This window comes from Pseudozyma hubeiensis (assembly GCF_000403515.1).
Source record: "Pseudozyma hubeiensis SY62 DNA, scaffold: PHS53, whole genome shotgun sequence".
NCBI classification, from domain to species: Eukaryota; Fungi; Basidiomycota; class Ustilaginomycetes; order Ustilaginales; family Ustilaginaceae; genus Pseudozyma; species Pseudozyma hubeiensis.
In genome coordinates, this window is record NW_012133835.1 from 103,248 (window position 1) to 129,500 (window position 26,253).

General features: G+C 56.4%; 10 protein-coding genes across 10 annotated transcripts; 4 read left to right on the plus strand and 6 right to left on the minus strand.

The window, feature by feature from the left end:
* Positions 1 to 30: 30 nt before the first annotated feature.
* PHSY_005781 (hypothetical protein) lies at positions 31 to 1,152 on the minus strand (the record flags this gene model as incomplete). Its single annotated transcript, XM_012336389.1, has 1 exon — positions 31 to 1,152. The coding sequence occupies one exon, from the start codon at positions 1,150 to 1,152 to the stop codon at positions 31 to 33; it is 1,122 nt and encodes a 373-aa protein (XP_012191779.1).
* Positions 1,153 to 1,701: 549 nt separating this feature from the next.
* PHSY_005782 (2-isopropylmalate synthase) lies at positions 1,702 to 3,579 on the plus strand (the record flags this gene model as incomplete). Its single annotated transcript, XM_012336390.1, has 1 exon — positions 1,702 to 3,579. The coding sequence occupies one exon, from the start codon at positions 1,702 to 1,704 to the stop codon at positions 3,577 to 3,579; it is 1,878 nt and encodes a 625-aa protein (XP_012191780.1).
* A 128-nt stretch (positions 3,580 to 3,707) lies between these two features.
* Positions 3,708 to 10,894, minus strand: PHSY_005783 (hypothetical protein; the record flags this gene model as incomplete). The annotated part of the gene is made up of 4 exons (XM_012336391.1): positions 3,708 to 7,377; positions 7,698 to 8,488; positions 8,920 to 9,093; positions 10,871 to 10,894. 4 exons carry the CDS (start codon positions 10,892 to 10,894, stop codon positions 3,708 to 3,710), a joined length of 4,659 nt encoding a protein of 1,552 aa, XP_012191781.1.
* A 115-nt stretch (positions 10,895 to 11,009) lies between these two features.
* PHSY_005784 (hypothetical protein) lies at positions 11,010 to 12,881 on the plus strand (the record flags this gene model as incomplete). Its single annotated transcript, XM_012336392.1, has 1 exon — positions 11,010 to 12,881. The coding sequence occupies one exon, from the start codon at positions 11,010 to 11,012 to the stop codon at positions 12,879 to 12,881; it is 1,872 nt and encodes a 623-aa protein (XP_012191782.1).
* A 420-nt stretch (positions 12,882 to 13,301) lies between these two features.
* On the minus strand, positions 13,302 to 14,974 carry PHSY_005785 (low-affinity glucose transporter HXT3; the record flags this gene model as incomplete). Its single annotated transcript, XM_012336393.1, has 3 exons — positions 13,302 to 13,745; positions 13,840 to 14,470; positions 14,565 to 14,974. The coding sequence occupies 3 exons, from the start codon at positions 14,972 to 14,974 to the stop codon at positions 13,302 to 13,304; spliced, it is 1,485 nt and encodes a 494-aa protein (XP_012191783.1).
* A 997-nt stretch (positions 14,975 to 15,971) lies between these two features.
* PHSY_005786 (hypothetical protein) lies at positions 15,972 to 19,172 on the minus strand (the record flags this gene model as incomplete). The annotated part of the gene is made up of 1 exon (XM_012336394.1): positions 15,972 to 19,172. One exon carries the CDS (start codon positions 19,170 to 19,172, stop codon positions 15,972 to 15,974), a length of 3,201 nt encoding a protein of 1,066 aa, XP_012191784.1.
* Positions 19,173 to 19,372: 200 nt separating this feature from the next.
* Positions 19,373 to 19,780, minus strand: PHSY_005787 (calcium-translocating P-type ATPase, SERCA-type; the record flags this gene model as incomplete). The annotated part of the gene is made up of 1 exon (XM_012336395.1): positions 19,373 to 19,780. The coding sequence occupies one exon, from the start codon at positions 19,778 to 19,780 to the stop codon at positions 19,373 to 19,375; it is 408 nt and encodes a 135-aa protein (XP_012191785.1).
* Positions 19,781 to 20,318: 538 nt separating this feature from the next.
* Positions 20,319 to 22,868, plus strand: PHSY_005788 (DNA repair helicase; the record flags this gene model as incomplete). The annotated part of the gene is made up of 1 exon (XM_012336396.1): positions 20,319 to 22,868. One exon carries the CDS (start codon positions 20,319 to 20,321, stop codon positions 22,866 to 22,868), a length of 2,550 nt encoding a protein of 849 aa, XP_012191786.1.
* Positions 22,869 to 23,472: 604 nt separating this feature from the next.
* PHSY_005789 (hypothetical protein) lies at positions 23,473 to 24,189 on the plus strand (the record flags this gene model as incomplete). Its single annotated transcript, XM_012336397.1, has 2 exons — positions 23,473 to 23,483; positions 23,979 to 24,189. 2 exons carry the CDS (start codon positions 23,473 to 23,475, stop codon positions 24,187 to 24,189), a joined length of 222 nt encoding a protein of 73 aa, XP_012191787.1.
* Positions 24,190 to 24,773: 584 nt separating this feature from the next.
* PHSY_005790 (hypothetical protein) lies at positions 24,774 to 25,994 on the minus strand (the record flags this gene model as incomplete). The annotated part of the gene is made up of 1 exon (XM_012336398.1): positions 24,774 to 25,994. The coding sequence occupies one exon, from the start codon at positions 25,992 to 25,994 to the stop codon at positions 24,774 to 24,776; it is 1,221 nt and encodes a 406-aa protein (XP_012191788.1).
* Positions 25,995 to 26,253: the final 259 nt, after the last annotated feature.

A 26,253-nucleotide genomic window follows, 5' to 3' on the forward strand; every position in this document is an offset into this window, starting at 1 on the left:
GTGGTACAAGTTGAGTCTGGGAGTGCAAATCTATGAGCGTGTGTTGGGTTGATGAGGTGGTCGTGGATTGGAGGGAGCAGTCTTGGAGACACGCAGTCGACTTCGTTGCAACATGGCCTGAATGGGATCGAGAGATTTGGCCTTGGCTGCAGGTTGTTTGACTGGTACTGAAGCGGACACTTCCTTGGTCGCCTTTTCAGCCTGGAGTTGGTCATGGTGAACCCAAAAGCTCTTGCCGTAGTTGATGAGCAGTTCTTGGCCCTTTCGAACCAATCTGGTGGTAAACAGACCCATCTGAAATCGCTCGACACCGTCTTGCAGTTGGCTGAAAGATCGGAACTCGACGTTGGGTTTGAGGGCGATACCACGGTAGTCGTTGACGAAACGTGATTCGTTGCCCCAATAGCGGCTGTCGAGGTAGAGGGCGGTTGCGTCATGCTCGTCTCCTCGCTTTTCCTCTAGAGACAGAGCCTGAATCTGCTTGGTCACATCTTCGGAGCTATCCGACGGTGGGGTAGAAAGCCTTGGGTCGTGACAAAGGCTCAAGTCGTAGGTCGAATGGAAATCTGCATCCGTCTTTGTGTGAAGTACGCCGAGGTAGGGTCTGATGAACGTATCCGGTGAAATCTCTTGTGCGGCAAAGAGACCGTGCGATCCCGCAGCAGGATGACACGTCAAGTTGCGGCTGGTGGAGTGATAAGAATCTGCACACCAAGGAGTGAGCTCATCGATGGGACGTATGGCAAGTGAGATTTCCTGCTGTATCGATGTTGTATAGAGTGTGTCGGGACGTCCGTCGTTGTGCGTTGCTTGTGGGACGGAAGCGGGCGTGCTCGAGCCTGCAATGCTTTCGCTGTTCGAGGAGAAACAAGGTGGCAGAACGTATTGCTGAGCTATCGAGTCGGGCACTGAGGGAGCGACCAGGTTCTGCGTGATGTAGACTACATTGTCCGGCCAATCCGATGGCACTTGGAGGCTAGCTTTGTCGCCGGACTTCGGCGGTTGCGAGGATGAAGCGTTTCGGCCACGAGCTTCTGCATTGAGCGTTGAGTGTAGACAAGGTCGTGGTGTATGGGTGGAGGCGAGAGATGCATTCCGCAGCGAGTTGATGCCCTCAGCCGAGCTGATCTGTGCAGATGTTGCGCCTACCATCGTTGATGTCGAGTGACATGGTTGAGAGCCAAGCCAAGAAGGAAGGAAGGTTTTGGCGGTCGCTTCTTCCATTGGACCCTGAACGAATAAAAGAGCGCCGTGTTAGACCTTCAGAACTGTACAGCTCGAATCTTCCGCGCCAATCTTTTCTACGTTGCATCGCAGTGACAAATTAACGCTCTTTCTTCTCGAAGGATTGCAGAATTGCAGCATCGAGTCACGGACCAGGTGAACCGGTTTTTAATTTAACGAAAAATTGTTTTCGTTGCTTGTTCACATGACAGGCGAGCCAATGCTGAGAGTGCGTTTCTACCGCAGGGGACCGCAGCGAACCGGCTCGATTGGTCTTGTTTCAAGCGGACACTTCATGACGTTTGTCAGGCACTTCTTCTTGCCTTTCTTCTTGCCTTCATCAACGATCTTTCGCTTCGCTCCGCGCCCATCGCTACACCAAGCCAAGCACCACTCGACTCTCGACTCAGCATCTTTCTACACCACCGTCCTGGCACTCGGCATCGCTGCCACATTTTCTCCTTCACCATGGCGCCCATGATCCCAGGCGACAAGTACAAACCCTACAAGCCTATCGACCTCCCCAATCGAACATGGCCCACAAAGACCCAGCACAAGTCTCCCATCTGGACCTCGGTCGATCTTCGAGATGGCAACCAGGCTCTCATCAACCCCATGTCCGGTGAACAGAAGCTCAAGTTCTACCAGAAGCTCGTCCAAGTCGGTTTCAAGGAGATCGAAGTCGCCTTCCCCTCGGCTTCCGACACCGACTTTGGCTTCGTGCGTCACATCATCGAGAACAACATGATCCCCGACGACGTATACATCCAAGTCCTCACCCCTGCTCGCGAAGAGCTCATCCGACGCACGTTCGAGTCCATCAAGGGCGCCAAGAACGTCATCCTCCACATGTACAACGCCTCCTCGCCCCTCTTCCGCAACGTCGTCTTCAACAACTCTCGCGAACAGACCATCGACCTCGCCGTCAGGCACACAAAGATCGTCCGCGAGCTCGTCGACGAATACTCCAAACCCGAGAACGGAGGCACCAACTTCAAGTACGAGTACTCGCCCGAGACCTTCACCCAGACCGAGATGGATTTCGCCGTCGAGATCTGCGAGGCAGTACGCACCGCTTGGGGCAAAGCATCTCACGCCAACCCCATCATCTTCAACCTCCCCGCAACCGTCGAGGTGGGTCCTCCCAACCACTATGCGGATCAGATCGAGTACTTTTGCACCAACATCACCGACCGCAGCTCGGTCATCGTCTCGCTCCACCCGCACAACGATCGTGGATGTGCGGTAGCCGCCACCGAGCTCGGCATGCTCGCCGGCGGTGACCGGGTCGAAGGCTGTCTGTTTGGAAACGGCGAGCGTACGGGTAATGTGGATATCGTCACCCTGGCGCTTAACCTGTTTTCGCAGGGCATCCAGCCAGGCGAGCTGGATCTTTCCGACATTCAGTCTGTCGTCGACGTCGTCAGCGGATGCAACGACATCCCCGTCCACCCACGTCACCCTTACGCCGGCGATCTCGTCTTCACCGCCTTCTCCGGCTCGCACCAGGACGCCATCAAGAAGGGCTTCGCAGCGCAGGCGAAACGCATCGCCGAAGGCGACAACACGTGGGAGATCCCCTACCTTCCCATCGACCCGATCGACCTCGGATGCACGTACGAAGCCGTCATCCGCGTCAACTCGCAGTCGGGCAAGGGCGGTGTTGCGTACCTCGTGGCGCAGAGTTTGGGTCTCGATCTGCCGAGGAGAATGCAGGTGGCCTTCTACCAGGTCGTCCAGGAGGTGGCCGATCGCACGGGCAAGGAGATGACAACGGAGGACATCACCAGGATTTTCACGCAGACGTATCACTTGTCCAGTCTGGCTTCGCTGCAAGCTGGCGTGGGGGCGGCGAGCAAGTCCGAGGCTAGGTTCACCCTCCGCGGCTACTCGCTCTCTGACGATCTTAGCAGCAGCATCACCAGCGACGACGGTGGCGAGCAAACTCCCAGGCATCGAAGGTTCACTGGCAAAGTGCTCTACCAGGGCAAGACGCACGAGCTCACAGGTACCGGCAACGGCGCCCTCTCCGCGTTCCTCGATGCGATCGAGTCGACCTTCGGCATCAAGGCCGAGATCCGCGAGTACAGCGAACACTCGATCGCCTCTGCCAAGCAGGTCGGCTCCGCAGGCGCCAGTGGAAGCAAGGCCCAGGCGGCGAGTTATGTCGAGCTCATCGATCCTGTGGCCAAAGAGAGTGTGGGCGAGAAAAAGGTGCAGGGCTTCTGGGGTGTAGGTATCGACGTGGATATCACCACTGCGGGATTGAAGGCGGTGCTCTCGAGCTTGAGTAATGTCGTCAAGCCCGAGGGGGTGATTGAGGATGCGGTGGATGTTGCTGCAGGTGGCAAGTAGGTCAGGCGAGCGAGGTCACTCACGAGCAAGCTTTGTTCAAAATGCACAAACTGCACAAAACACCGATGAATGCGAAATTCCTTTCTCCTTTACCGCCATTGAGATGCCCGTCTCTCTCCCGCCTCGACTCAGCAGACAACGCAGTCCTCGCTCAACTTGAACCCGAAAATCTCGTGATCGACCTGCTTCTCGATCACCCTGAAATCCTGCCTACTCTTGAGAAACTCGTACAGCTCCTCCTGCCCAAACACGAATCCGTCCTCCCTCTGCTGTCTCGCCACACCACCGCTGGTGCCCGAATCTTTTTTCAGTAGCGAGATGAGCTCCTTGCCGTCGACGATGTAGTAGTTGGCGAGCGTTTTGAGCGAGTTGTACAGCTTCGACAGGTCTTGGTCTTTGATCTTGAGGCCAGCGATGAAGCTGGCGATGTGGTTGAGATCCGAGATCAACTGGAACCCACCGACCTGGCTGATCGTCAGCGACTTGAGGTGTTTCGTCAGGATGTGGAACAGGCGAGATGCGACTTCGGTGTAGAACAGATCCAGGATCTCGCGGTCCGTGGCTCCGACGAGCAGAGAGCAGTGGTACGCGAGCACCGAGAGTGTCGATCGGGTCGCCAGCGTCGCCGAACCGAGATCGACAATGCTCGAACCAGCATAGTCCATCGGATCGCGTTGCGAGAACAACACCCACTCGGCCCGCTTCATCAACAAGTCCACCGACACCGAAAGACCCGATGCAACCGATTCGTCCAGATTCGCCTCAAATGACTTCTTGGCTCGAACCACCGAGTTGAGGAAATCGTCGACGTCCAACCGTACAACAGGCACGAGTGTTTGCGAAAAGTACACCGAACACAGCTGCGAGATGGTATCGGCGATGTGCGTCAGTTCGAAGAATTGAACCAGCGGCAAGACTTGTGCTGAAGTCGACTGGGATTTCTCGGCGCTGGTGTCGTCATCGCTGTCAGAGAGAGGATTCCACTGCTTGATCTCCTGCGTGGCTTGGTCGAACCCAGGTGCGATGTGCTGCTCTCCGAGCACTTGAAATAGGGAGAGGCACACTTCTTCCATTTCATCCTTAACTCGTCGTCCGTGCAGCGTGGTGGGCGGATACACCATGAATGCTTCCATCCTCTTGAGCGATTCGCGATGAACTTGGATCAGCGACAGAGCCGTGTCGAGCGAGAGCAGCAGTTGAAGTCGTTCGAATCCGTTACTGAGTGGAGCTGTCTTCGGCTGTTCTGTCGAAGCCACCGCAGACTCGTTTGTCGTCGTCGTTGTAATTGCTGCTGCTGCTGCAGGTTTGGAACCGTTCGTGCTGGCATTCGTCTTCACGCTCGCATCCCAGGCTCCGGCGTCCATGCTTGTATCGGTGCTCGAGTCGTTCCAAGTTGGTTTGGTGGCGAGGCTGGCGCTCTTTTCGTTCCATTCGTTCTGAATGCTCGTGTCAGCGAAGCCGCCAAAGTCGTCAAATTTCTCGGTAGCCGAGCCAACCGCTCCATGCCCTTCGTCGTCGCTCTCGTCGTCACTACCGATAACATGACCTTCAGGACCGCCGAGTACCTCTTTGCTGAAATCGACGTATCCATTATTTGCTGCTGGAACGGCCCCTCCGACTGCTGGAGTGCTGGACCGTTGAGGTGTGGCGATGGCCGAATTGGAACCGCTGGCATTGCGTGCACCCGTCGCCGAGCTCTGCTGCCACTTGAGGGGGTTGAGCTGGCTCAAGCCCGTGCCCGCCGTGCGAATAACAGCGCCTCCCACTGCCCCTGCTGCACGCGGTACCACAGTGACCGGCATCAACAGCACATCCTTGAACCCGCTGAGGACGTTGCGCTTGACCTGTGCTGGATTGCTGCTGGCCAAGAAAGCCGTGTCCATGGTCTTGCCCTGCTTGACGCCGCCACCAGCTCTACCCGCCGATCCGCTTGCGCCTTGACTGTCGTTACAGATCTCCACCATGACGTTGCGCACCCAATCTCGCTCTTCCTGAAGGTACTCGTCGAGATGCGCCTCGAACATGGACAGTACGATAGCGCGGCAGCGTGCCGGCGTCACAGAGTCCGGATGCCGCGGTTCGACCTTTTCCACCGTGTCGGCCACCTTGAGCGCCTGCGAGAACGTCGCCGCTGCTGCTTGCAGATAAATGTGAAGATCGATCGATCTCGCTTTTGTGAGGACGCCGTTGATGTACTCTCCCACGACCTCGTTGGTGACGCGACTTGCGAATGCGAGCAGGACCTGCTGCTCTGGGGGAAAGACGCGCGCAACCAGCGAGCCGTCGGTTTGCAGGTTGGCGAGCACTTCTGCCATGAAAGCATCCATGGCGGTGAAGTCGAGTGCAGGACGTGTGTTGGTCGATGTGGAAGCAAAGTTGGCTTCGGGTCGATGCGTGGAGCTCTTGAAGAGCGAATCGCGTTTCTCGAGAAAGCTGAGGGCGGCGGCATGACCGGGACGTTCAAGCAGAGCCAGAAAGTTGGTGGTCTCACCATCGGCTGCCACCGAATTCGCGAGATGGAAGTCCGACTGGGCTGAGGGTGCTGCTGTGGATATGGCGAGGTTCCATATCAGGGCAGCATGCTCGTGCATGTCGCTCTCGGCGCGCTCGACGGCTTTGGCGACGTCCATGCCTCTTTGGCCAGCACGCAACGCATCGGCGCGTCTCGCATCGGCTCCCTCGAAAGCTGACAGGAGGACACCTTCGAGATAGTCAGCCGCTTGGCTGATAGACATGCGCAGGCGCCACTGGTCTTGGTCAAAGTCGTCCGAGGAAGAGTCTCGTTGTGCGGACGCTGCCGGAGCGGCCCTGGCAAAGGAACCGAGGACGAGCGGCCCTGTGAAGCGGGCCACATTGCAGATCAACTGTGCCTGAGATGAGAGCGACGAAAGGCCCGGATCTGTAAAGACGAGCGAGGCGGTGGGCGAGGTCTCGAAGAGGAGGCTTTGAACGAAAGGTTTGAGGAAGGTGGCTATGCGCTTGAAGGTCTGATATGCTGAGTCGGCGTCGGTGCTCGGCATGGGAAGCTTCGACTCGGCACGATATGAAAAGACGGGAGCGGAAGAGAAGCTGTGGCCAGACGAGCTGGGCTTTGTGGAGACGAAGTTGCCAAAGTTGTCGTCATCTGGAGAAGTGATGGTGGCCGCTTCGAAATCACCAAAGTCGTCGTCGTTGGCGGCCAAGGTGGAATCGGCGTCGAGGGATTTGGGCAGCTTGCCCGCATCTGGTCTGGCTGCGGACGAGCTGGCACTGCTTTTGCGATTCGAGCGGGACTCATCTTTGCTTGCCCGTGATGTGGCTGGGACTGTTGAGAGATCCGGATTGTAGCGAAGGTGCCGCCCAGGGACTTGCTTATACTGGAGGAGAGCGAGTTTTTGTGCCCATAGCCTTTCATCGGCTACAAAGCGAGCCAAAGGTCTAGCAGCTAGCGCGCAGCTGGGAAGGTAGGCCACTGGAACGAAGCTGAGGATGCGCTGGACGACGGTGGACGGCAGAGATCCTATTGAGAAGGGATCTAGGGAGACATCGTTGACATGGTTCGAGGCTGATGCTGTTGTTGTGGTGGCGGCAGTGTCTGCAGAGGTGTTGATCCTCCCTGAGCCCTTTGATGTTGGGACAAGTGGGGCCCAGGTGGTCTCCATGGTGAAGCGGACGTTGTAGGAAGATGGTCGGAAGGCAAGAAGGAGGAAGAGGATAAAGAGTGAATGGCGAGTTGCAATGCGGTGCAGCTGCTCCTCCACCTTCAAAACGCCAATTAAGCTCAGAAACGCGCACAGACGGCCACACCGCGGAATTTTCCTACTCGCGAAAGGACAGAGTGTGATGGTACAAGGAAGAGGTATGATGAGATGCAAGTGAAGCTAACGCTGGCTACTGTGATGGAGTGGCGTGAATGCTATGATGGCTCATGGCCTGACATGGAACCACCTTCTTCGCTGAGACCACCGTCGCTGAGACCGTCGCTCAAGACCTCGCTCAAGCCGTCGCTGGGCGCGTCGCTCAAATCATCGAGCTGTCCACCGGCGTGCGCAGGCGAAGCGGTCGCGCTGGCTGCTTCTGTACGAGCGGAAGACCTCGTGGTGCGCGCACTCCTTGCTTTCGAGGTGCGTGCTGCTGACCTTGGCCGCGAATCGACGGAGTGGCGTGTGACGGAAGATGCAGACTTGGTAGCTGCGTCGCTCGACTTGCCCAACGCAAAGTCGAACCAACGCTTCCACGACTGCGCCCTTTTTGCTGCAATCTTTTCTGCTCGACGTCGTTCGAAGGCGGCTCTATACTTTTCGTAGCCCTCTCGAAACTCTGGGCTGACCCTGCTGCTGAAGATGAGCTCGCCCCTGGTGTTTTGCGCAGGTGGTATGGACGACGTCGAGGTGCCAGTCGACGCGATGCGATTGGCACGAGTGTTGAGGTACATGTTGAAGTTGCGCAAGCTTCGATTCGCTTGCGGGACAAACTTGTTGGCCGAGCGGATGCGTTCGGCGTGCATGCCACTTGCAAAGAACAAAAACAGCGTGGTGAGGCAGATCATGAGCACAGCTGCGAGGCTGTACTGCAGAAACACTGACGTGCGTGGAGAGATGACCACCAGGTGCGACAAGCACAGAATGAAGCTTACGAAGCCGAACAGCAGCATCTCGTACTTGCGCTTTCGCGCCTGGAGTCGCGCCGCATTCTGCTTGAGGCGCTCCTCGAAGATGAGCAGGTCGCGAAAGGTGGCGGCATCGGCGGCGGGATGGAACGGTGTTTCTGGCTCCTTTTCAGCGTCGCGTTGCTGCGTGCGGCCTCGGGCCGATCCCTTGGGTGGCATGTTATGCCATGGCTTTGGAGGTCGTAGTTGGCGTGGTAGGGACGGAAACGATGATCGACGTCGACATTCTCCCAAATGTGGAGAAGCGTCGCCGATTCTGCTCTAACATTCGCACCAGGACAGAAACAAAATCTCAAGAGCGAAGCATGGTCGGTCTAACAGGCTCACTCCAAATCCCCATACAAGTCTCGCACACCCTTGCCTCCTCCCTTCCATCAGTGGACCGACCGGCTATTGCGGCTCGGTGTTTTGCCTCTCGTGAATGCCTGCACGTCCTGACCTGCTCAAAGCCGTCGAATGTCTCTTGATGAAATGCACCATTCGGCCATCGTGCGCGGGTGGAGCGGCTCGAGGTTGACCCTTATGCGAGCTGCACGGGTAAACGTGGACCACGGAGCAAGCGAGCGTGTGAGGAGGTCGAGGTGGGCACAAGGGTACGCCTGGCGAAAAGATGCGCTCCCCACGTCTTTGCGTGAGAAGAGGCTTTTCTCCCAGTCGGCTATTCTTTCCGCAGTGCTCGCCTAGGATCGCACCGCATATCGGAACATGTTGGAGACAGTCACTTCTGGCTCTCGCCTGTGCACACGATAGAAGAGGCAACCTATGAAGCGGTGTGCGGTCGACACGAATCTGGTGTTGCTGGCTGTCTCGATACGAACAATGGGAGTGGCAACAATCAGCGGTCTCCTGGACTTTTTCACGTCCGACTAGGAGCGTCGACGGAAAAATTCGACGTTTGCGGACACAACAAATTGCCACTCTATCGTGACGGGCGGAGTTTGTCGGTACAATGAACACTGTACTCCCGCTCTTCGGTCACATCGGCTTGTTGTTGCAACCCACGTTCTGAACGATCGAAGCTAGGCATGCATGTTGCTGCAATACAGTCGATCATGATGCGCAAGATGATGCGACCTTGTGAGCTGATGGTGCTTCGGCTTGGATGCGAACCAATATATGGGTACGCCAAGCGCGCACTGAAAGGAAAAGGCGGCAAAACTGTAGATGTCAAGTGATCTGAAAGCTGCAAAGGAACAATGGAAGCATGCAGTCCAGTGCCTTGACCTCGCTGACATGGAAACGTGCCGATCAGGCTAATGTACGGGAGAGCCGTTTCCGTTGCGGGCCTGATGACAGGCGACGATGCTGCCCAATGTGGCTGTGCACTCGAGGAGGCCAGGGCGACGGGCGTGGTACGATTGTTGCCGGTCAAGACCCGAATGGAAGAAAAGAATTCTCATGCTGATTGGCGGCCCTTGCAGCTCGTCTTGTTTGTCAGACAGACAGGCGCAGCAACCGAGCACCTGTGGGCGGGCGGATCCGACTGCAAGAAGCTCTTTCGAGGCGAATCGCTTATGCGACGCTAATGTACGCGTTCCAAGCGTGTCTCTGACTGCCGGATTTCCGCTTCTCTTTTTTTTTGTGTGGCGCACTGGACGAGAACCAAAGTGTTGGTCTCGCTTGTTGCGGCTCAGTACGTGTGCCTCGCTTCTGTAGCCGCTTTGTCGTTCTTCTTTTGTCTCTGGAGCCGACCTTGTTTCATTTACACTTCCCTACAAGCTCCCTGCTACTGTAAGGCAGCGATCTATTCGAGCTGACCCAATTGCCGCCTGTCTCAGATCGCAATCTACATTCAGCCTGAGTCGACTTGTCAGCGAGCGAGCAGAGTGTCAGGCATCGAAGAACAAAATCCAGTCGTCCCAATTTGGCAGCTTTTCAACCTATCTTTCCAGGTTGAGCTATCCATAATCAACCTCGTTCCTTTTCTGTACGAGGCGGAGTAACGCAAAGCCTTGCGGGAAGAAGCGGGAAAACGTCACCGAGACGGACAAATACAGGCGTGGGACGATGGTTGCATGATTCCCAAGCTCTCGGAGCCTGCTGTACGATTTGGCGTTCCGATGGAAAAATCCTCTCCAGGTGTCACGACCACTTTTGCTTTCAATTGGTTGTAAACGCTTTTGTTCCGATGAGATTTTTTCCGCGCAGGGCGGTGAGACCCTTGATCAGCAATACATCTGCCGAGCCGACTCCCGCTTCAGCTGCGTGTCGCCTTGCAGGATCTGCGCGGCTGCAGCTGTCGTCTCCCGCCCCGGCTGCCCGTAACAGTATCTCGGATGGTGTGCCTAATCGGATGTTGCTCTGCTGCGCCCTCTCGACTGCGCCAAGCCGGCGGGGCTGGCTGCTGCTTTCCCTGCTTCTGATCCGCGCGCATCAGGGTCTAGACTTGGCTATCCACCAGAGTGACATCTATACTGTACCCTCTCCTTGCATGCTCATCTCGATCCGCTTCCCTTCCCGCCTGTCAAGCGTCGGCGCCACTCTGCACGAGCTCATTTTGTGCCTGTCGATACGCCCATTGTTTGACCCTGAGCTTATCCTTGGCGGATTTCCACCTCCGTGGACCCTCCTCAGCCCCACTACAACAACCACCCTGTCCAGCAGAGACTGAGCGCAGCAACTCAGCCCGGGTCGAAGTCCTACCCTTCTATAAGACCGCTTCTCCATCTTCTGTTCGCCAACGTCATCGCCCACGACCCTTGTCCACCACCACCACCACCTCTTTCGTCATTACTGTCATCTCTGCTTCGATCATCCCGATCTCACATCACCACCCGCAGCCATGACGGCCTTCACCAATTCCTTTGGTCGGTTCGGCTCGATACGCAAGCGCGACACCTCCAAGAAGGCCGTGCAGCCCATCGACGTCGCAGCAGCAAAGCAATACGATCAACCTGGGCCCTCCTCTGCCGCTTCCTCGGGTCTTTTGACACCGCGGCCTCATCACTACCGCAGCACCACGCCTTCGCCCGCGACACCAGCTGCTTCCACTTTTGCATCCGGCTCCTCCGCCCCATCGAGCTCACGCATCGTCTCTTCGCCCACCTTTGTATCCTCCTCCGCTTTTCGCGCCGATCTCGAGGCCATCACGCCGCCCCTCAGCCCCGTACAGCCTCACAGCGCCGCCGCGGCGAGAGCTACAAAGTCGCCCATCCGTCGCGCCCTCTCCCGCTCGTTCTTCTTTGGCAGCACCCACAGCAGCGGCGCCACGACAAGTGCTCAGCCTGCACCTGCTGTTCACATCTCTTCCCCGATACCAGCAGCCGCATGGGGTGTCGGAACAGCTCGCGCTCCTCGTCCCCAGCGCCCTGCTCGTCCAGTCACTTCTCCAGCGACAGAACTCTCACCAGAGCCCCATGCTTTCGGATTCGCCTCGTCGGAAATGTCACGCTCCCGAACCGCCGGTGCCATCATGATCAGCCCACCCGCGGATGTCAACACACGAAGGCGGAGCAGTACGCTCATGGCGCCCGTCGAGCTTACAGGGAGCTGCGAGGACAAGCAGCGTTCGCTCTCCTCGTCCTGGTCGATACGATTCTCCCGCACCCCTTCGCCCGTCCCCGACGCGCAACCAGGGACCAGTGCGCCCTCTGCTGGCGGGGCCCGCGCATCTCTTCGCTCCATCCGACAAAGGCACACGCGCAAGTCGATCCACTCCATCCTCGGCTTGTCCCCTCCGACCACCTCGAGCGTCCCACCTTCGACCACCGCCTCGCCTCTACGACGTCGGCTCACCCGATGCGCCTCGGAAGAATCCTTCCACTGCCGCGGCCCAGGTTTCGACGCTCCCCCTGCCGCCGACACCCGACCGAGCGTCGACGAGGATTCTTTGGACATGTCTTGCTTGCGGCCTCGCCCTGCTGCTGCTGTGCCACGCTGCGTGTCGCTGTATTCGAGCTCGTACCCGGCGGATCTGCCGTCGAGCGGTGCGAGACGCATGAGCGAGTTCACCATCGATGCGTACGAGGAGGCCACTGAAGCCAGCGACGAGGAAGCACTCGATCGTCTTGGTGAGCTCGAGCTCGAAGCAAATCACGACTCTGACTATCCGCTTGCCGGGCTGGGATTGACAGACTCTTTGCCCGCCACACCCCGAGTCGCACCAAAGCGACTTTCAGCTACATCCCAAATCTCGCTCGCCGAAAGCATCCCTACTTCCATCGCGTCCAGCTCCACCTCGTCGCTCTCCCTCTCGTCGGTGGGGAACCACCTTGGCAATTCCATACCGTCCATGCAGAACTGGTACTCCACCTGTCCACCGACACCTCCCTCCTCGATCCGACTTCGCTTGGCATTCCGATCTCTACCATCTCCCTCCCCAGCGGTGCTGATCGACAATGCAGTCGAAAAGGGTAGACCGATATCAAGCGTATTCATCTCGTCCAACTCGTCCGTGTTGGACCTCAAGGAGACCATCTCTGCTCGAATGCGCGAGGTCGGGTATAGGATCTCACCGCGCAACCTCACGTTGACGCTGCATTTGAGCGACGACGTAGCGAAGGGCAAAGCCAAGACTGCATTGGGTGTGATGCTCGAAGGAGACGAGCGCAAGGTGTTGGATGACTCGGGCAGGATGTTGTTCGAGGAAGGTGTGCAGGAGGACGATCTGGTCGTGGTCGAGTGTGATCCGGCCAAGGTGCTTTGGTGTATTTAGACGCGAAGATGTGTTTAATCAGTGAGCTAATAGATGAGCTGGTTGAGTGGAGTGAAGAGGTTTGGTTGCTGATGAAAAGGAGCAGATCGCTACCGACGTGAGAACTGTCGGAGCGATACGATGCGTGAGATGCTCTTCGCGGTCATTGAGTTCAAGCTTGCACAGAGAACCTCTGCAGAAGGCAAGACCGCTGTCAAGGCTGTTCAAACTGATAGCGTCGACACGAGTAGGAGGCGTACCATCCGCGGGTACCCAGAGGAGTTGGCCATCCGAACGATTTTCTGAGCACGCTGTATGGCGTATGCTCCAATCAAATTTCAATCAAGAAGCGTTTACAGGATTATCGAGTGAAGCGGCAGCCACTGACATGCAAAGTGGAAAGGAAAAATGTCGACGGCGCTCGTTGCGGATGTGATGGGCTTAGCTGACGGTGGTTTCTTTGACGATAGTGACTCTGATGCCGGCGTGGTCGGGCGAGTGGTCGCCTGCGCTGGAGTGCTTTTCGTCGGTCAGTGTTGCCGACGAAGCGGAGAAGCTTGGTTCCTGACGAACACCCAACTTGTCGCCCAGGAACGAGATAGTTCTTCTCGAATCGCCCGTGCCCCTTCCTACGCCACCAGCACTGTTCGACCCTGAAGACATGAGTCGCACGTGTGATCTGGCCTGGCTGATCTGCGACTGGACGGCTGTCTCCTGATCGTTTGCCCTCGATTCCGTCTTGACTTCGCCCATTCCCGAGACAGCTCTGAAGATGTCATCCAACGTCATCGTCGCTGAAAGCGCTATGATCCAAAATGCCGTGATGAACGCCACTGGGATGACCCAACCAAACGCCAAATCGATCGTGTTGCGCAGCGACCTTCCCTGCATCAATTTACGGCGAGGTGGCCAAGTATGCCGGAATGAACAGGAAAAGTGCAGCACCGTTCATCAACCATACAGCCTGTGAATGTCCTACCATCGTCACCATCCACATTTTCTTGAACGCATGGTACTTTGAGTCGTGCAGGTTGCGTGGTAGGCCTAGACGGTAGAGCAGACGAAGGTTCGAGAAAAAGCCCCCATCCTTGGCGCAATTCGAAGGTAGAGGACCGGGATAGATGTCGCAGACGTGATTGATGAGGAAGATTTGATTGGGTACGGCGTAGAGCAACAGGATGAGCACGATCAAGCTGATCATGGCGGTAAAGGAGAGATATGCCATGCTGCAGAATCGATACACGTTGAGCAGGTCACTCCATCCGACTCGTGCAAAGGCAAGCATGGCCGTGGTGGATACTTGATCTCGCCATTCGTGGGTGTGGTGTCGCTGTAAAACGTCGCCACTGAAGTCATGGCCTGGTTTGTGGGCTCGGTTTCGCATGTCGAGATTGATCAAACGAACGGTGGTGTTGAAGACAAACGCGATGAGCGTGACGCCCATGAGGAAGCTGTTCACGAGCCGGGCCGAATGTGGGATGGGCAGGTGTATCCTGCTCAGTTTCGGAGAGGGTTGAATGCTACCGCTGAAGTTTGAGATGGGAGAGCGCGGACTGCAGGTGAGCGCAAAGCCGTATGCGCAGAGGAAAGCGCCGATTGCCAACGGTAGCCTTTCGTCGGCATAAAGGGTAGCGCAAAAAGAACCACGCGTGGTACGCAGCATGTCAGTTGAAATTCCAGGTGATACATGTTGACGGCACTTACCAAGGATAAGGAATCAACCACACGATATCCGCATACGTCTTTCCCATCATGTCCATTGCCACAATATAGGTACAGTACCCGGCCCAAAACAACAGATACACACATACACCGAACAGCAAGATGCACACCGCATTGGGTACGATAAACGTCCCGTACTGACTGCGTCGCAAAGAGAAAAGCGTCATCTTGCGCGCTCTACCTTTGCAAAACACGACGTAGGAGCATACACTGAATGTGACGAGGCACTGAACCACATCGCTCAGCATAAAGACTTCGACGCCGGTGCTGATGCCAGGACGGAGAAGAGGATTCATGAAATCGTACAGTGCTCCGTTGGTTAGAGTGGCATGTTGAGGGAGGTGTAGATTGTCCGGATGAATCGTGCGGAAGAGGTTCGGTACGTTCGACATGTCGTGTGCGAAGGGAAGGTGAGCGGCAGTTGTACAAGCGGGGCAGACAATCGAGATGGCGGGCGAAGCAAGGATTGTGAGGAGCATGCAAGTGGGGGGAGTCCAGTCAATGAGCAAAGTAGACGTAGCAGTATATATCTGACAGCAGAGCGACGACTTCGAGCGAGCACTTTGTCTGTCGCGCCACCTTTGTGAACAGCATCTCGCTTCGTGTTTGGTTCCATGCTAGATTGCTGCAGGCGCTGGATGTGGCAAGGGGATGTTCGGCGTCATGACGCCTGGGGCGCCGCTTCTCGACTCTGCTATGCATATCTGCACCCTCCTCATGGTGTCCAAAGCTTCAGCACGAACCGCTCCCATGTGACAATAGAATCCAGCTAAAATTTTCCATTGAGCCAAGACCTCTTCCTCTGCTGCGTCCAGAGACAAGAAACTCTGGCGCGACGTTGCTCATTTCTAAATGCTGGACCTTGAAAGCGACGTTGCCAGCACAGGGACTGCGCAAAACACCTATTTTCCAATGATGGCCCAACTTGACAGATATTGCCAACACAATCACGCGGGTAATTTGGTGATATCCGCTCAAGCCCATTCGGCTTCGGTGGCGAGCGCTGCATGCATTTCCCAATAGAACCGAGCGTGGGAAAAAAAGCATTGACCAGACCGCAGAGGCCAAAGAGTGCCTCGGTATTTGGGCGTCGAAGAATACCGTGCCATCCATCTGCAATGACGCCCACATCTTAGCCGAAAGAACCGAGGCGTAGCTGCAGTTCGCGGAGCAGTTGGCTTCGTTAATAATGTCCCCATACTCAAATTTCTCAGTGGCACTACGAGAAAGATCACACTGAAAGCAAAATGGGAGAACAGATGCGTATTTCAAATTACCGACGGCAAAAATGACATCGGAAAAGGGAAAAATGATTTTGGAACGATTACGGAGAAGAAGAAAAAATGACCGGGTCCCGAGAAACCCGCGCGACCGAAACCATCATCTCATTTAGAGATCCTCGAGCTCGTCGGCGGAATCATACGTTCCAGCCTTCTTCTTTGCCATGCGTTCTTTCTTCTTTTTGCGCGCCTCTGAGGCTGACTCCTTCTTTACCTTCTTGACAGCAGCGATTTTGTTGCCTAGAGCGTCGAATTTGTCTTCCTCGTCGTCCTTGGTCTCAATCTTGGTACCCTTGGAGTTGCTCTCGGTCCAGTCGTGTCCGGATGCCTGAAGCACACCGTCGGACATTGCCCAGATTTCCTTGCAGGTGCCCTCAGAGAACTCTCGCGAGTGGGTGATGATGCCGACACCTCCCTGGAAGGATTCGATGGCCTTGATGAGGGCGGCGAGCGATTCACGGTCCAAGAAGTTAGTGGGCTCGTCGAGGATGATGATGTGGGGACGGCGCCAAGTGGCGGCGGCGAGGACGACCTTGACCTTCTGACCACCAGAAAGACCGCGCATGGTGTTGTGCGAGGTGAACTCGCGCTCGAGACCAAAGTCCTCGAAGTGGTTCTCGATCTCCTTTCGTACCAGGGGTCGGTTCATACCGAGACGCTGAGCCTCCTTGGAGTCGAAAGCGAGCACGGCACGCTCGAGACCGCGGTTGATGAGGTCGTCACGAGGGATCCACTGGTTGTCGGCGGACGACATGTTCTTGAACGAGACCTCGTACTGGAACGAGTTCTTCAACTTCTTACGACCGACGATCTCGTCAAAGAGGCGCTTGACGCCCTCGACGACGAAGACCTCGCCCTGCTTCTTGGCAGCCTCCTCTTCGGCGGTGAGGGCACGGTTGGACTTCATGTGCTCCTCGAGATCCTCACCGGTCTGGTAACGCCAGAGCATGTAGTCGAGAGGAGTCTTGTCGAGGTGCTGGTCGATGTGGTGGAACGCGTGCTGGGCGACGTAGCCGATGACCAAGTTGGGGTGCTTCCACATCTCACCAGAGCCGGGCTCGGTGTCACCGACGACGAGCTTGACGAGCGTCGACTTGCCCGAACCGTTGGGGCCGAGAATGGCGACACGCGAGGCGAGCGAGAGCTGGATGCTGACACCCTTGAGCTGGGGAGCGGGGGTGCCGGGGTACTGGAAGATGACGTTCTTCATCTTGACAAGCGACTTCTCCTTGGTCTTGACACCGTCGAGCAGAGGCGGGTCGGGGAGCTTGAACGAGTAGTCCTCGCCAGTGTTGAGCTCGGCGTAGGCACGGGCCTCGGGTACACGCTTGACGAAGGCGTCGAGGTTACCCGGGTATCGCTTGATCTTGAATCGGTTGAGGTGGAGGATATCGGTGCAGACGTTGTTCAAGAAGCCAGAGTCGTGCGAGACAATGATGGCGGTGGTGGTCTTGAGGTTGGTGAGGTAGTCGGTGATCCACTTGACATTGACGACGTCCAAGTGGTTGGTGGGCTCGTCGAGCAAGAGAATGTCGGCCTTGAACAGGATGGCACGGGCAAGGGCGACCTTCATCTTCCAACCACCAGAGAGACCGGCGATGGGCGAGTTCTGGCGAGCTTCGTCGAAACCGACCTCGTGAAGGGTCTTGATAGCCTCGTCCCTGGTCATGCTGAGACGCTCATCGGCGACGATGTAGTCGAGAACGGTCATGAGACCCTCGGAGCCGTCCAGGTCGTGCTCGACGTACCAGGTTCGGACCTCCTCGGGCGAAGGGAAACCCTCGACCTGGCCGTTGGTGATGGCACGCATCAGGGTCGACTTTCCGGAACCGTTACGACCGCAAAGACCGTACCTGTGACCACGCTTGAGACGGAGGGTGGCGGTGTTAAGCAGGATCTTGGCACCGTAGGCGAGCGAGAACTGACAGTTGCAGAGGTCCTCTCCCTCCTCCTCGTCCTCGAAGATCTCGACAGAGTCACCGGTCGACTTGGCGAGCGCAGTGAGGAGGGTCTTGGAGATAGCCTTGGCCTGCTCGGGCTTGGCGGCCTTGATGAGGGTGATGAAGGGGATGAGGGTAGACTCCCACTCGGTGAGCTCGAAGTTGCGGGCGTTGGCAAGGTTGGCGACGAGGACAGCAAGGTAGGACGACAGGTTGGCCTGCGCCTGGAGGCTGTGCTCGCCGAGGGCCTTGTTGACCTGCTCCTGAGTGGCCTTGACATCGACGTCCTCGAGGGGCTTGACGTCGGAGCCGTCGCCTTCGACCTGGCCGACGTCGCGGAGGGTCTTGATGGCACGCTGAACGACGGAACGAGCCTCGGGGTCAGCGAGGGTAGACTCGATCTTGATCAAGCCGGGGAGGAGCTTGCCGAGGAAAGGACGAACGGTGCGCTCGTTGTCGACGAGCTTGGCCATGTTGTCGATGATGACGGCGACCTTACGCTTGGTGGCGGTGGGGCGCTCGTTGAGACCACGCGAGAGAAGGGGCACCATGAGAGCAAGGGTGGGGCTGTCGACCTCCTGGACGAAGGTGGTGGCGGCAAGGAGCTGGATGGTCTTGGGCACCTCCTCGACGGGGTGGATGAGCGAGTTGATGAGGGCGGGGATGAAGCGCTCGATATCCTTGTTGGAGATGAGGGCGCAAAGCTTGGTGAGAGCGGCGCGCGAAGCCTTCTGGACGTCGGTCTTGGTGTCCCAGATGACCTCGGTCATGACGGGGATGATCTCGGGCATGAGGGCAGCCATGCGCTCGGGGCACGAGGTGACGAGCTCCTCGAGGATGGCAATGCAGCCGGTCTTTACCTGCCACTTACCAGCGGTGCGGGCCTGGTCGAGGACGACCTTGAGCACCTGCTGGGTAGCCCAGGGGGACATGACCTTGACGAAAGCCTTGAGCGCCTCGAGGGAAGCCTTCTGGACGGCCTTCTCCTTGTCGCCCATGGCCTCGACGAGAGGGGTGAACAGCTTTTCAAAGATGAAAGGCTCGACCTCGTGACCAACACCCTGCTCGCAGAGATTGGAGAGGAGAGTGCAGGCGCCCTCACGAGCGGCGGCGTTCTTCTTGTCGCCGAGACCCTTGAGGATAACGGCCTCGATGCCGAGGTTGGCGAGAGCGGCAGGGCCCTCAATCTTGACGAGGTTAGTGAGCTCCTGTGCGGCGTTCTTGTCGCCGGAAAGAAGAGCATCGTTTTCGGCGCTGGCCTCCTTCTTCTCGGCAGCGGCACCGCTCTTGGCGGCAGCGCCAGCGGCGCCCTTGACAGCCTTGGCAGGGACGGTGGCGGGGACACCGGCAGCGGATGGTGCGGGAGCCATATTGATGTTTTGTTGTGGTGAGGAAAGAGAAATACGAAGGGGTGGCGAAAGTGGCTACACAGGATCACTGATCGCAAGTAGCAAGCACCAACACCGAATGTGTGAGGGAGTCTGTCGAGGTGAGATCGACTTTCAGCTTCTTCTGACGAAGAAAGAGTGAGCGTGTGATGCGCTCAACGAAAAAGAAATGATGAACAGCGCTATACGTAGCTCTGTGTAATGAAAGCGGATCGCCAGAGGTGGGGCGAGAGGGAGGGATATGAAGGTGGTGGTGAGGAGAAGAAGGATGCGAGGGAGTCTTTCGGAATGGTATCGTTCGCACAGGATCGCACAAGCTTGATCTGCAAGAAAATTTTTGCAGGCACAGCAACACAGTGTCCGACGCTGCCAGCCGTGAAAGGAAAAAGGCACTGAGCTCTGTTGGATTTCATCGGGGCACGCTCAGCATCAGCTTCAGCTTGACGAACAGCATCTACGCTATCACCACTGCGGTGCGCTGTGCAACGCTTCGTCTTTTTCTTCCGAGTGGCGAGCAGCGAGCCGTTCGACGGCACTCGAGCCCCAATCAGAAAGTGCGTTCGTTCCTTGCGAGCGCCAACCAACACCATCTCGAGATTTTTGGCAGTGACACTGGAAAAGTGCCTTCACCACGACGGAGGGCGGACGTGGCGGAGAGAAAATTCGAATTTTTCGACTCCTTTGCCACTTCTTCCAATTTCCCCAAAATTTGATTTCAAGGGAGGTGCGCGCTGATTAGAAACTCGTTGGCTGGGTTCAAGTGGCAACACGGAATTTGAATTCGAGAATTGAGGGTCGCCCTATCATCCAGCCAGCTCACAGCGTCAACGTGTCTTGCCAGAGGTTGGAGCCGAGGATTGGAATCGTGCGTAACAAATCAGATCACCCGATGAATCTGGTGAGAGTGACTCCCGATCTAAGTCACCCTCCACATGCGCGCGACTCAGCACGCCAGCTGCTGTGAAATGTCAGAGTGTCAAATGGTGCTGCCAGGGTCCAACAGACTCAGCAACAACCACGCTCCTGCAGCAACCATCACTTCGCCCATCTACGCACACCTCGCCATCGATCAAGAGTGTTGCGTCTCCGCCGAGGCACACTTCTGCCCCTCGCGGCTGATCCGCCATCATGAAGTTCTACATCGATGAGCTGCCCGTGCTCTTCCCCTACCCCAAGATCTATCCCGAGCAATATGCCTACATGACCGATCTCAAGCGCACCCTCGATGCTAACGGTCACTGCGTTCTCGAAATGCCCTCAGGCACCGGCAAGACTGTCTCGCTTCTCAGCCTCATCGTCTCTTACCAGCTTTTCCATCCCGCCAAGCGCAAGCTCATCTATTGCTCGCGTACTGTTCCTGAGATCGAGAAGGCGCTCGCAGAGTTGAAACGTCTCATGGAGTATCGCGCAAGGTACAACGTCAAGGAAGGCGAAGACTCGGAGGTGCTCAAGAACGAAGCAGAAGGTAGCAATGGACCGGGAGAGCAAGATTCCGAGATGAAAGGCAGAGGCAAAGCGGGTGCACAAATGGAAGACATTCTCGCGCTCGGTCTCAGTTCACGCAAGAACCTCTGCATCCATCCCGACGTGAGTCGCGAGCGCAAAGGCAAGGTCGTCGACGCACGATGTAGAGATATGACCAGCAGCTGGGCCTGCGAAAAGGGCCGTCAAGATCCCGGCAGCGTCGAGCTCTGCGACTTCCACGAAGAGCTCGGCAAGATGGAACCGGGTCAACTCATCCCGCAAGGCGTCTGGACACTTGAAGAAGTTAAGGAGTATGCCCGCGACAAAGGCATATGCCCTTACTTTGCCATCCGACGCATGATGCCCTTTGTTGACATCGTCATCTACAGCTTTCACTACCTCCTCGATCCCAAAGTGGCAGAGCAGGTGAGTAAGGAGATGAGCAAGGATGCCATCGTGGTCTTCGACGAGGCCCACAACATCGACAATGTATGCATCGAATCGCTCTCCATCGACTTGACCAGGCCGATGCTCGACAGCGCATACCGAAGTATCAATCAGCTCTCGGATCGCGTCGACGAGATCAAAAAGACAGATGCGTCCAAGCTGCAGGACGAGTATGCGCGATTAGTCGAAGGTCTGCAGGAGCAAGGTGAGCAGAGGGAGGCCGAATCGTTCATGGCGAATCCAGTACTTCCTGACGATCTGCTGTCAGAAGCGGTGCCGGGTAACATCCGTCGCGCCGAACACTTTGTCGCCTTCTTGAAACGATTCGTCGAATACCTCAAGACGCGCATGCGCGTTCTTCACGTCGTGGCCGAAACTCCGGCGAGCTTCTTGCAACACTTGAAGGACATCACATACATCGAGCGCAAGCCACTGCGCTTCTGTGCCGAACGACTCCGCATGCTCGTCGGCACGCTCGAGCTCACCCGTCTCGACGAGTTCTCGGCATTGCAAAAGGTGGCATCGTTCGCGACCCTCGTCGCCACCTACGACAAAGGTTTCCTGCTCATCCTCGAACCCTTCGAAACCGAGAACGCCACTGTGCCCAATCCGATCTTCCACTTTACCTGCCTCGATGCGAGTCTCGCCATCGCACCCGTCTTTGAACGCTTCTCGAGCGTCATCATCACGAGCGGAACCATCAGCCCTCTCGACATGTACCCCAAGATGCTCAAGTTTGATGCGATAGTGCAGGAGTCGTATGCCATGACGCTCACTCGTCAATGTTTCCTGCCGCTCGTCATCACACGAGGCAGCGATCAGGTCGCAATCAGTTCTCGCTTCGAGGTGCGAAACGATCCCGCCGTGGTCCGCAACTACGGCAGCATCTTGATCGAGTACGCCAAATGTGTCCCGGACGGCATCGTCGCCTTCTTCCCCTCGTACCTCTACATGGAAAGCATCGTAGCCGCTTGGCACGACATGGGCATCCTCGACGAGGTGTGGAAGTACAAGCTCATCTTTATCGAGACGCCAGATGCTCCCGAGACGAGCATCGCGCTCGAGAACTATCGACGAGCGTGCGACAACGGTCGGGGAGCCATCTTGCTATCCGTCGCGAGAGGAAAAGTGTCTGAGGGCATCGATTTCGATCACAATTACGGGCGCGCCGTCATCATGTTTGGTGTACCTTACCAGTACACCGAGTCGCGAATCCTCAAAGCTCGACTGGAGTTCCTGCGCGACAACTTCCGCATCCGAGAGAATGACTTTTTGACCTTCGACGCCATGCGACACGCTGCTCAGTGCGTGGGACGCGTACTACGAGGTAAGACCGACTACGGTCTCATGGTGTTCGCCGACAAGCGATTCGCGCGTGCCGACAAACGCAACAAGCTGCCCAAGTGGATCGCGCAGTACATCAAGGAGACGCATTCGAATCTGTCGACAGATATGGCCATCGTCGAGTCAAAACTCTTCATCCGATCCATGGCGCAGCCGTATCCGGAGGGAAAGAACGGCGTCAGTCTCTGGGAGCTCGCCGATATCGAATCACGTCAGGCAAAGGAGCGCGAGACATTTGCCAAACTCATGGGCGGTCAGCTCAAAGTGGATGCCAATGGAGAAGTTGTCGACAAGGATGACAGCGATTCGGACATGGAGGGTGCCGACGTCGGCAAGCAAGAGGACGATTTCGACAAGGAGTTCGGTGGGGGCGATGACTTGGCCCAGATCAACGAGCTCGATGAAGTTATGCAGGATGCGTGACATCAGCCGAGCACTGTACTGTAGCACATCATTTGAGGAGCAGCACATGCTCGAGCAATGTCGGATTCGTTGCTTGTGACACGTGATGCACGGTCATCGGACTGTGGTTGATGCGGATAGCAAGCTTCTGAATGAGTCGATCTGGGCGTGTCGAATGCCTCATCGATGTTGAGTCATGACGACTGCAGCTTTGCTCGAAGATCAATGCCGCCGAGCGACGGCGGACGGCGGACGTCGGTGGTCGGGTCTCAGGCGGCCGTTGTCCAAAAGGTTTTCTTGTTTCGGCACAGTCCCGCCCTGCTTGCGCATATCATAGTTGCACGAGTTCTGTCTCAAGATTCGGTGTCGTGTGTCTGTATCTCGTTCCGCTTCTACCATTAGCTTGAAATCGAAGTCTTATGTGTCATAAACTCACTAACGCATGTGTAAACCCTAATGCGTTGTGTAATTGCTGACGCCCACCTCTATCGTGTGGATGGTGCAATTTGACAGGACCTGTAAGCCTTTTCTCTCCCATTAGCCCCACCATCGGGCAAGATACCATGAGCAGCACAGTGATATTTCAGAATCGAGTTAGATGGTCCCACAGCGTCTGTCGGGTGTAATGGAAGACAGGTATAAGGGAAAGCTCAGATGGGTTCGAGGGGTTCCGGAACCATTCGACCTCGACACTGATCGCCTCCACAATCAGGCCGAGGTCTTGAGATTGGTGTGGTCGGAGGGATACAGGCTCGAACATCGACGAGCGACAAAGTGCGATACACAGCACAACTTCCAGGAGGGCCCTCAACCCGCTTTCGACCTGGAAGTTGCAGCTCTGAGAGGGTTGTCATCGTACTCTGCTGCGAACAACAGCACTTTCACGATGCAAATCGTGTCTACGCAGTCGTATCTGAATGGCACGATCCGACGATGCCACGGTACAGGGCTCAAGATGGTCAGCTCCCTCCGCCATTATCTTCATCCTCTGTGCTGCTCGTTCGCTCATGCCATACACGGCCTGCAAGCGAATCACGGCTCCCGTACTTCGGATCCCGAAACGCTTGGCGACGAGTTCAATAAATAGGCTCAACAATTTGTGTTTGAATCAAAAATTTTCTTTTTTATCAGGAGGGCTGACCGGCGCATCATTGCAACGCTGAGCGTCAACAAGCATCTCGGATATAGGTACTCGCACGTGCAGCAGGTGGATCCAAGGCTGTCACTGGAGGCGGAGGAATTGGTTGCGATCCGAAAGGTGGACGTCCATCAGAGGGACGGTTTGGATCAACACATCCATGTCAACGTTTCCGATCACAACAGACGTTGTGGAGCCAGCTGACTCGGGTCTGACATGTATCTGTACTGCATGTTGAACTACTTTCTTTAATGGTCTCTCTGCATATGATGATCAGGCAGTGTATTTATGCTCAACTCCTTGCCTGACAGAGAGTGGTCAAGAACACAGCAAAGCAGCACCGTAGGAGGGTTTACAAGTTCGAGAGAGTTGGACAACAACTGCCCGACAAAGTTTGTGAGAGCGCCAAGGGTTACGGCGTCTTCAGCGCTCGCACGATGATGACATCACCTTCTCCAGATGCCGCTTCGGTTGCCTTCTCCCACTCGCATTTTCACTTTGGCGTGTGGTGTCCTCGAGGCCAAAACTTCTCCGCGCCGACCGCTGACACGCTTCAACGGCAGACACAGCAATCGCTCCCAGCAATCACCAGATTCACTCGCTGGTTGAACGGGGTTGTGGACGTTCACGTCCGTTTCCCCATCGATCCCATGTATCCGACGGCTTCTGCCGACCAGACCTGATTGATCAAAACGAAAGTGTATATTCCTCAAAAATGTCCCCATTTCTAGTGACACACGAAACACCCTTGTAGCATGGCCACTGTCCGCTGCGTCCATTCTGTACCTCTATGCAATCGATTCGTCGCTCTTCGCAGCAGAACCCGACCACTGTCGCTTCATCTCGTACTGATCGTTCGCCTGAGCATCTCTCCCCCACTCCCCCTCATCTATTCTCGAGACCACGCCATGGGTAACCACGATCCCCGTGAGGTCAGCACGTCCGTGATCGAAAGTCCGCCTTCCATCCCAGTACTGTCTCGTGATAGTCTGCGTACCCACACCATCTTGGTCTCGCATGGGTGCGGCCGAAGTGACCACCATCGCTGGTGCTGCAGGCCTCGACGCTGCTCCGCTCTTGGTGGGACGGATACCGCTGGCTGAATCGGTGACGATCTCGTTGATCTGCCTAGCGTTGTGGATGCCGATCTCGTGGGCCTTCTTTCCAATCTCTCTGAACGCCTTTGATGCAACAATCGGTGGGATGCAAAAGCCCAAGATAGTTCCCAGATCTTTGTACGCTTCATTGGGGAAACTAAAGTAGGCGGTGATGAGGAAGACATCGGTTCCAAACTGAAGGGCGTAGAAGTGGAATCCTTGACGGATCAAGAAGCCGGAAAGACTGAGGTTGTTCGCTCCAAAGCGTTGACGCTTGGTGTTGAAGATCGAAGCGAGTCCACCTTCGAGCAGCCGATGAAGCGTGAGCAGAAGAAGGGTGAGATCCAGCGTCATGGACAGCGTCTTGTACGTGATGTTGATGACCTTGGTCCTTGTGAGGTGTTTGTGCGAGACAAACAAGCAAAACTCAGTACCCTCGATCCTCACCCCTTCCCCGTAATTGGGAATGCACAATGCTGCAGCGATCAACACCATCCCGAAAAAGATCCCCAAGGGAACACAGACCTTCCTCTTGAAGGAATACAACGCCATGGTCCTCGAGACGAAGATGTACGCGACCGAGTCGAGCAAGAACATGGCCAAGATGTCGTACACCAGGGGAATCGGTGTACAGTTGCCGAGTTTGAGCAAGGGAAAGCAGAGGATCAGGGTCATGACGACGACCGAGAGGTAGCGACAGCAGAGGTAGGCGGAGCGAGAGGCGAGGATGGCGGGTTTGGACCAGCCTGGTTTGGTGACGAGACGGTAGTCGAACCGGAGGTGGTTGAAGAGGTCCATGGTTAGAGCGCCGAGGCAGAGGGACATGATGATCAGGAGGATGAGGTAAGCTTTGCCGTCGGAGGGGGAGAGGACGTTGAAGACCGTCTCTGCTGATGCGACTGGGATATCCATCGTGAAGGATCGAATCGAACAGGCCACAGAAGGAGACAAGATGGCGACTGGAACGGCGATACGCGCTTGACTTCGAGCACAGTGTATATATCGAGGGGAGTGCAATGAGATGGAGAGTGGGCATTCGTACGGTCTTGCTCACGATTCGGTCTCTCTATGTAGATTCCAGCGATGCCGAACCCGGTCTTTCGGGCTGTCCAAGCTCGAAGTCACCAGCACAGAGCTTCGCGTGGTCAATTGAGCGCCAGCTTGGCCCCTA